This window comes from Peromyscus eremicus, chromosome 15 (assembly GCF_949786415.1).
Source record: "Peromyscus eremicus chromosome 15, PerEre_H2_v1, whole genome shotgun sequence".
In the NCBI taxonomy this organism is placed as follows: domain Eukaryota; kingdom Metazoa; phylum Chordata; class Mammalia; order Rodentia; family Cricetidae; genus Peromyscus; species Peromyscus eremicus.
Window position 1 is genome coordinate 14,593,673 of NC_081431.1, and position 9,435 is coordinate 14,603,107.

At 41.6% G+C, this 9,435-nt stretch overlaps 1 protein-coding gene across 2 annotated transcripts in view; it reads right to left on the bottom strand.

The window, feature by feature from the left end:
- LOC131925273 (sphingolipid delta(4)-desaturase DES1-like) overlaps nucleotides 1-2,957 on the bottom strand; it is a 28,473-nt gene extending 25,516 nt beyond the window's left edge. The window contains exons 1-2 of one of the 2 annotated variants that reach the window (XM_059280567.1): nucleotides 2,226-2,957; nucleotides 98-661 (exon numbers count right to left, since the gene is read on the bottom strand). In XM_059280567.1, coding sequence (XP_059136550.1) covers nucleotides 527-661; nucleotides 2,226-2,942 — 852 coding nt within the window. In that variant the 5' untranslated portion in view covers nucleotides 2,943-2,957 and the 3' untranslated portion in view covers nucleotides 98-526. Of the gene's footprint in view, nucleotides 1-97; nucleotides 662-2,225 lie in introns of those variants that run through there. The other variant, XM_059280566.1, reaches the window with a different exon arrangement.
- Between the last annotated feature and the right edge of the window lie 6,478 nt (nucleotides 2,958-9,435).

Sequence of the window (9,435 nt, forward strand, 5' to 3'; positions counted from 1 at the left end):
AGAGGCAGGAAGTGAGGCCTAGTTGTTAACTGAGTTATTAGCAGCCTGCCATGGTACTTGCCTGGCCTTCTCAGAAAGTACTGGAAAAAAAAAAAAAAAAACAACTCTTTTGAATGGAAAATTTAAAATAAGTTTCCACCAGTACCCAGGCAACCATATGTAATAAGAAAGAAAACTACAAGAAAAGCAATAGATATGTGTACATTTATACCTTGGATCACTAGCTATTTTTAAAGTAAAACTTTGTGACAAAAACCCTACAAGAGAAATGGGCAGGTTTATAATATGCTTGCAAAATGACAGACAAGGTGAACAGTCTCTCAGGGATGGTAATTGGACAAGCACACAGTTGAGCTGTGTGACAGAGTCAGACTGACAGGGAACCAGAACAGCTTCTTGATGTTATGGAGAGAAAATTCTTCTGGGGCAGCTTCTGAGCATCACTGATCTTAGTTTTAACAAGGAAGAAAATCCACATTCTCAGCCCTTTAAAATCTTTGCAGAATTTGCTTTGGCTCTGATAGTGTTACTTCCCTCTCTGAAACCTCCTCACCCTGGAGTAGGGACTCCGTGTGTCATCCATCACAAAATCATACAGCACTTTGATCCAGGAGTAGTGATGGGGGAGTTTATCGTAGTATTCAGCTGCTGTTTTCCTCACCTGGAAGTGAAAAAACACTGTGAGTGTTACTGAGGCCTCAAGATGACAGGTGAGGGTCTGACAGACAGAGGGACAAAATACCAACTCAGCCAAAGGGCAACACCCTTGCTCATGGTCCTTCAGACTCCCTGCAGTTCTTCATGAATAAAATCGACAGATCACATGCACATAAACAGCTCAGTATCAGAATCCACACTGGACTCTTGGCAAAGCCAGGGGCAATCAGTTTAGCTTAGCAGATGGTACAGAGAAACACTGGAGTTCCAAAACTGTAAAATGACAGAGCCAGTCAGAGCCTGGATAAGCGTTTGAGACGTTTGTTAAGACTAAATGTACATTAGCAACCGGGATGACACAAAAGATGATAAATTATAAACATTAAAAGGATATAATGTCAAACTTCAACTTTATGTATGGATTATAAGTTCTAGAGAATTTATTAGCCAGGTGACCAATACAATGAAAATGCTAAGCCTGTTGAACAGTTGAAGGAGCAGTCACGTAGCCCTCGTGTTCCCTTCGCCAGTTTGAAGGTGGGACACAGTGACTCTGACCGTCGCCCTCTGTAATGTCCTGCAGAAAACAGACCCACACTCTTGTTCTCTTGCTGAACCTACTGAAATAAGGAAGCCTATTGAAATTCATGCCTGAGTCCAGAAAACTTCACACTGGCATTTCATCCCTCAGTATCTCAACACGTGTTTCCAAAAGGTGTCACTCTATAAAGTAGAAACCACTTTTACTACAATATATGATACAAGTCGGTACAAGGAAAAAAATGATAGTCCGTGCCAGGGCATTGCAAATTGATGTCTACCGATTTTCAGAACATTTACGCAGCATTTCAAGGTTCTAATGGACACATCAACTAGCTCCAAATAATTGCGTACTGAAGTTTCACAAAGTAGTAATAGTATTTCGTGGACCAGTCTGCCCTTCCTAACAAAGCCCGTCAGCATGACGTGACGGAACCTCCTCAGCCTGAGATTGCTGCTCACCCCATAGAAGGGTTTGTTTCCTAATTCTGAGTTTGTGGTGTTGGGATGAAAATGGAAGGATTAGGAGGTGTGGCCTTCTTGGAGAGCTGTGTCACGGGCTGGGCTTTGAGGTTTCAAAAACCCATGCCAGGTCCAGTCTCATCAGCACCACGCCTGCCTGCCTTCTGCCATGCTCCTCTCCATGAGGATCATGGGCTAACCCTCTGAAACTGTAAGCCAGCCCCTCGTTAAATGCTTTCTTTTATAGGTTGCCTTGGTCATGGTGTCTCTCCACAGCAGTAGAACAGACATTGAGACACTGAAACAGCTATTTACTGGGTAACAGATTTTACACATCTCCCAATGCTTCTGGACCTAAGTGCAACCACTAAGCTTAAGGATCTAAAAGAGTGTACCCTGGGTAAAAACTAGCCTGTCAGGCATTAGATGTACATTACACTTTGATTTTCATTTTAATGAGCTTTGGTTGATAAAATATACTAGCTTCCTTTAAAATGATCAAGTAAAGACTAATTTGGATTATATAGCTATTAGAAATGAAAGTATTTATCAAATCCTTTACTTACCAGGGGCAGGTTTTTCCCAGGAATGTTGGGGAAGTCATGGTGTTCATTATGGTAGCCCACATTGAAGGTCAGGAAATTCAGAGGCCCATAATATGAGTATGTTTCATGTCCCTTTAGGCACATGCAATGGTCGGCTATTAACTGCCCAGAAATTGGGTGCAAACCCAGGCCAAGCAGGGAGGCTGCCAACATGTAGACTAAAGATTTAATTCCAAAAACATAGTAAACTATAATGTCAAAAGTGATCTGAGCCACAGCATTGATGATTTCCAGATGAGAAATTGGTTTCGGGTTGATAACTAGAGGTCGGAAAATCACAAAGAGAGGCTGAAAGATAACCCAGGCCAGCTTCCTGAAAGTGGTGCAGAAAAACCAGACCTCAAAATCAGTAGGAATACCCACATCTAGGCCACCAACTCCGAGGTATCGATGGTGATCCATGTGGTATCTCTTAAAGGAAATTGAGTATGGAACTCCCAAAGGGAGGTTAGCAAATATTCCAAACCAGCGGTTCCACAGCACCCTGTGGTGGCCAAATGGGAAATTGTGGGAAATCTCATGAATCCCCAGAGTCATTGAGTGGTTAATGGAACTACCAAAGACATAGGACCAAAATATGACCCATTTCCAGTCCAGGTCTTTCACTAAGTACAATGAAGCCAGCTGGACGAGAACCATCAGAGTTATGATCCAGATGAGGTTGGGGTCAGGTTTCATCAAGGATTTTATCTCTGGATATTGTGCTGTAAGAGAAGAAAATACAACAAGAATCATAAATAGGGATTAGTGTAAGTACAATTATAATCAATTATGTTGAAGTAAACGTGTTGAAGAAATTATACTTAAAGGAGTTGGGGAGATAGCTGGGGGGGGGGGGGTAAGAGCACTTGCTGTGTAAGTGTGAGGACCTGATTCAATTTCCAGTACTGAGGCCACTAACCATGCATGGCTTCCTGAGCCTGGAGCCCTAACACTGGTAAATTGGAGTCAGGAGGATCCCTGGGGCTTGCTGCTGGCCACCAGCCTAGCTCCAGTTTCAGGGAGAGACCCTGCCTCAAAGACTAAGGTGCAGAATGATAGAGCAGGACAATCAATGACCTTCTTTGGACTCTGTGCAACTCCCTACCATGGGCACATACACCATACATACATGCCATACACACACAGACCCCACACACACACACAAAATTATAGTGACACTAACTCATTAATAACATTTTCTCAAAATCATAATACTCTTGTTATTAAAGGCATAACCAAATATTTCCACTCTACTAGGAAACAATATTTTGATAGCAAGTTCTAATATACTGTAACATAACAATTTGAGAATTTATTAAAAATCTGTAATGTCTATATCTTTTCTTCTTCTTCTTCCCTACCTGCCTGAAGGGTTTTACAATGTAGTTCTAGCTGTCCTGGAACTTACAATGTAGACCAGGCTGGCTTTGAACTCACAGAGTTCTTCCTGCCTTTGCCTCCTGACTGCTGGGATTAAAGACATGTGCCACTACACCCAGGTGGAAAGTCTATATCTTTTATATTATGTGTTCTAACTCTGCTTTGACAGAGCTCTGGGAATCTTTACATTATTAACACATGTGACAAAGGATAGGTCCATTTTAAGGCTCTAAAATATGAAACTTTTCTTCATGGTATCAAGGACAAACAATTCATCCCAAATAATCTGTACTAAATTTTCAATAATTGGTAATATTTAAAAAACTACAATAGTACCTCAAGATGCCTGCATTTAAAATGAGCATATTCATGCAATGGTGATAGAACAACTAGTTATCAACATGTAGACTAATGAAGTAGACACCTTGTAGACTAATGAAGAGGACACCTTGTAGACTAGTGAAGTGGACACCTTGTAGACTAATGAAGTGGACACCTTGTAGACTAATGAAGTGGACACCTTGTAGACTAATGAAGCAGACACCTTGTAGATTAATGAAGTGGACACCTTGTAGACTAATGAAGTGGAGACCTTATAGACTAGTGAAGTGGACACCTTGTAGACTAATGAAATGGACACCTTGTAGACTAATGAAGCAGACACCTTGTAGATTAATGAAGTGGACACCTTGTAGACTAATGAAGTGGAGACCTTATAGACTAGTGAAGTGGACACCTTGTAGACTAATGAAGAGTACATCTTATAGACTAGTGAAGTAGACACTTTGTAGACTAATGAAGTGGACACCTTATAGACTAATGAAGTGGACACCTTGTAGACTAATGAAGTGGAGACCTTGTAGGTTAATGAAGTGGAGACCTTGTAGACTACTGAAATGGACACCTTGTAGACTACTGAAGTGGACACCTTGTAGACTAGTGAAGTGGACACCTTGTAGACTACTGAACTGGACACCTTGTAGACTACTGAAGTGGACATCTTGTAGACTAATGAAGTGGAGACCTTGTAGACTACTGAAGTGGACACCTTGTAGACTACTGAAGTGGACACCTTGTAGACTAGTGAAGTGGACACCTTGTAGACTAGTGAAGTGGACACCTTGTAGACTAATGAAGAGGACACCTTGTAAACTACTGAAGAGGACACCTGGTAGACTAATGAAGAGGACACCTTGTAGACTAATGAAGTGGACACCTTCCATTAAGCATGTACAACTATTAACAAAAATTGTGTCAAAGACCTAACAATAAAAATCACAAAACTCAAAGGAAAATATTGACATGAATCTTCATGTCCTCTGTGATTTCTTATGTATCCTACTCAAAGGTATTTGACGGGGAAAAAAAAGAGGAAATTCAACTGCATTAAAATCTTCTCTTCTGGAGGGGAAACTGTGGTTGGGATGTAAAAGAAAGAAATAAATTTAAAAGAAAACAAAAAACAAAAAAAGTTTTCTTCTGCAAATGATGCCATTGAAAAAGTGAAGACTATTCAAAACAAAGGGAATCACATTTGCAAATTACCTATTTGATAAGAGATTTTATGTAGAATATATAAGGAACTTTTAAAGCTTGTACAAATAAGTAATAATCCAATTTTAAAACTGCAAAATGTCTGAATAGTTATTTCTCCAAAAACACGTATGTGATGGCTGATCTTGGTTGTCAACTTGACTACCTCTGGAATTAACTAAAACCCAAGCAGCTGGGTATACTTGTGATAGATTTTTGTTGGTTGAATTATCTGAGGTGAAAGATCCATCCTAAATCTGGGCCAAAGTTTCTAGTAGCAGCCCGCATAAAAGGACGGGAAAGTTGATGTTTGTGGCTTGTGTTGCCACCAGAGGCCACACGGATGCCCAGGGTCTGGTCAGCCACCTGAGATCGTACTGGTGTCCAAGAGCCATGCTACCATCTGGGCCATACTGCTCTGTGTGGCCTGCGCTGTCACCAGGGCCATGGTAACATCCAGGACTGAGCTGCTGCCAAGGGCCATGTCTGGGTCAGTGGTCCTGCTGCAGCTGGGATCTGTGTTGATCTCTGTTGCTTATGTTACCACAGGGGGCCATAGGAACCATGAGTTTTGAAATCCAAGGGCAGTGCAGACCTGCACCTCCCTTCGCTGGCCCTGCCCCTCACTGGCCATTACAGCAGAAGAGCTGGCCCTGTTTCTCTTGGGAGAGCTAGCCCAACTCCTCACCACAAGTGTGGAAGAGTGGGCCCAATGGTATGGACATAAAAGATAGGGCTCCAGTGGCCCAGACTGACAAATCAGCTTCCACCCAGACCCACATCCAGGGCTTTGAATCTGCCCACCCCAACATCTACCCTATCTATGGACCTGCCAGAGTGTGTGAAAGGACTGGTCCTGAAGAGCCATAGCGGCAAGATCTCCATGACTCGGGGCAACAGCAGGATATCTGAGAGGAGTCTCGGTGAGGGTCCGGTATTGATAGTGTACCAGAATCCAGAAGCCTTAACCAGACCAATGAGTCATTGCAGTGAACAAGGGAGCAAGTAAAGCTGAGTGGACAAAAGGGTGTACTGCATGACACACCACAGCTCACAATGCCACTAAGATGAATGAAAGGGGGTTGGAGAGGCAGGAAAGATGGATGAGTGAAATGGGTTTTTTTCTTTGTGTGTTTGTTTGGTTGGTTGGTTTTGTTTTTAATTAATACTTTTTAAATTTTCTTTGGGGGGGGGAATGCTACCAGGGTAAGAAGAGAATATGGAGGGACTGAGAGCTGAGCAGGATTGAGGTGCATGATATGACTGACTTTCCCAAAGAATCAATAATTATGTTGAAAAAGAAAAAAAAACACAGTAGAAGGAAGCTTTTGCTTTTTGCCTGCTTGCCCTCACTCTCCCTGGTAGTTCATCTCTCCTATTCCTGAGGCATTCTGTTGCTGGTGTTAGACCCTACCTCTTCAGGATTCCATTGTAGACTGAAGACCAGCATCTCTTTAGGACTTCCCTGGGACTCCAGCAGTAGACTTTGACTGCTGAGATATCCAGTCTCTTGGACTGAACAACTAACTACCAGATCCTTGGTCCTTCCATCAGGAGACAGCCATTGTTGGACTACCCAGACCACAGCCTGTCAGCCACTCTAATAAACCCCTTTCTGTCCTTACTACCCCTATGCCAGGATGACTGACATGAGCAACTATGCCTGGCTATAATGTAGGTGCTGGGGTCTGAATTCAGGTCATCGTGCCTGCAGGACAAGCACTGTATTGACTAAGCTATATCTCTAAGGCCACTTCATTCTTATTTATCATAGTTCAATAATACATTATTGTATATACACACCACTCTTTCTTTATCCATGCTGCTCATTGATAGGCACCTCAGTCAATTCCTTAACTTAGCTATTGTGACTGTTACAACATGTGACTGTGCAAGTTTCTCTTTTGTATGCTGACTTTCTTCACTTTGGAAGTATAGCAGGAAGTGGGAGAGAAAATTATATGGTAGATCTATTTGTAGACTATTTGGGGGGAAATTGCTATTTTTTTAGAGTTAAGTTTTAGAAAAATCTATTCTGTTTTCCATAGTAACTATATAGTGTACCACCCAAACAGCAGTGCCTTTTCTCTGTTTATGTTTCTCTGATGGCTAAAGACATGGAGGAATTTTCCATATAATTGTCATTTGTGTTTCATTTTTGAGAAGTGGCTCTTCAGATCATTAACTCCTTTCAAACTTGGATTAATTGTGGGTTTCATTGTTTTTAGAAATCCTTATGTATTCTGGATGTTAGCTTTCTGTCACATGACTAATTGGAAATATGTTCTTCCATCTGTACATTGTCTCTTCACACCTTTGCTGTTCCCTTTGCTCTGCAGAAGCTTGCAAGATTGGTAGAAGCCTGTTAATGAACCTGGCTTGTGTTTGCCTTTGGACTCTCTGCTCGTTGCTGATATCTCCAAGTGTTTGCCCTGTGTTTAGTCCAGCAGGTTCAAGTCTTACATTCAACTACTTGGTGCATTATGAGCTGACTTTTTTTTTTCAAGACAGGGTTTCTCTGTATGTGATCCTGGCTGTCCTGGAACTCACTCTATAGACCAGGCTGGCCTCAAACTCACAGAGATACACCTGCCTCTGCCTCCTGCGTGCTGGCATTAAGGGCATGTGCCAGCTTGAGTTGACTTTTCTACACATTGATAAGAGTAAAATTTCAGTATGGTACATGTGGATCATTTTGTGTGTCTTCTTAATTTTTCATCTATATTTTGCAATTTTTCATTCTTGAAGACTCTTACTTCACAGCTAAAGATTATTCTGAGCAATTTAACTCATTTCTTTTTGAGATATGGTTTCTTTGTGTAGCCTTGACTGAACTGGAACTCACTCTATAGACCAGGGCTGGCCTCATACTCAGACACCTACCTGCCTCTGCCCTCTGAGTGATGGGATTAAAGGGGTGCCCCCACCGTCCTTTCCTTTTTAACTTTTTAAAGCTATTGTGGGGTGGGCGTTGACTTCACATTTTTCTTTCTCAGCAATTTCTTTGGAGATACAGATTTTAAAAGGATAAGTCTTTATGTCTCCCAGTTTGGTCTCAAACTTGAGGGCCCTTTGTAGTTCTCCTGCCTCAGCTCCCTGAGTAGTATACAAGAGTGCATCACCATGCTCAGCAAACAAACTAACTTTGGTATGTGTGTGTTTATATCCTATGATGTTACTGAATTTGTTCTCAGTTGTGGTGTTTTGAATGAGAAGGCCTCCCATATTTCACATACTTGCATGCTTAGTCCCTAGTTGATGAACTGTTTGGAAAGATTAGGTGTGTCCTTGTTGGAGGATTTGTGTTGCTGAGGGCTTTGAGATTTGAAAAGCTCACACCAGGCACAGCCTCTCTCTCTCTCTCTCTCTCTCTCTCTCTCTCTCTCTCTCTCTCTCTCTCTCTCTCTCTCTCTCTTTCTCTCTCTCTCTCCTGCCTGCAGTTCTCAGCTGCTGCTCTAGTACAATGTCTGACTGCACACCACCATGCTTCCCACCATGATGGTAGTAGACTAGCCCTCTGAAACTGTAAGCAAGGCCCCAATTAAATGCTTTCTTTTATGAGAGTTGCCTTGGGTAACTCTCCAGTCTAACAGTGCTCACTCTTATCTGCCACACACCTTTGATCCCAGCACTTGCAAGGTGGAGGCAGGCAGATCTCTGTGAGTTCTAGGCCAGCCACATCTATAAAGTGAATTCTAGGACATCCAGGACTACACAGAGAAACCCTGTCTCAAAACAAAAAACAAAAAACCAAAAAAAATCTATGATCTCTTCTATTTCGTTTTATGAAGAAACTTAACAGAAGATTCACAAGTATGCCATCATGTCAATGTAATTTAAGCAAATATCCTGACTTTCTTGCCTAAGGTCATTCTATCTCTGTCTCCAGAAACGCACACTGAGCAGCAATTATGCCTCTTGGAAAATGGTATAATATTGGTTGAGATTCGGGTGAGACGGTTTAATGCTAAGTTTGTACAGAGACTCCCTGTTGGGACAAACATCAATTACAGCTTCTCATTTCTTTAATTTTCTGACTATTGATGAGACCATGAATCCCAGTGTTTGAGGGTTGGTTTTCTTTTCTTTTCTTTTTTTTTTTTTTTTTTTTTGGTTTTTTTTTTGAGACAGGTATGGTTTTCTTAAAGTGGATATCATGTTGTTATTATTATGCAATATGTATATAAGCATAGATAAGGTTGCCATAAGCCATTTCATATCAAGTATGCAGAATTGATTTGCAAAGTGAGAGAGAGAGCATGCAAGAATCAAGTCT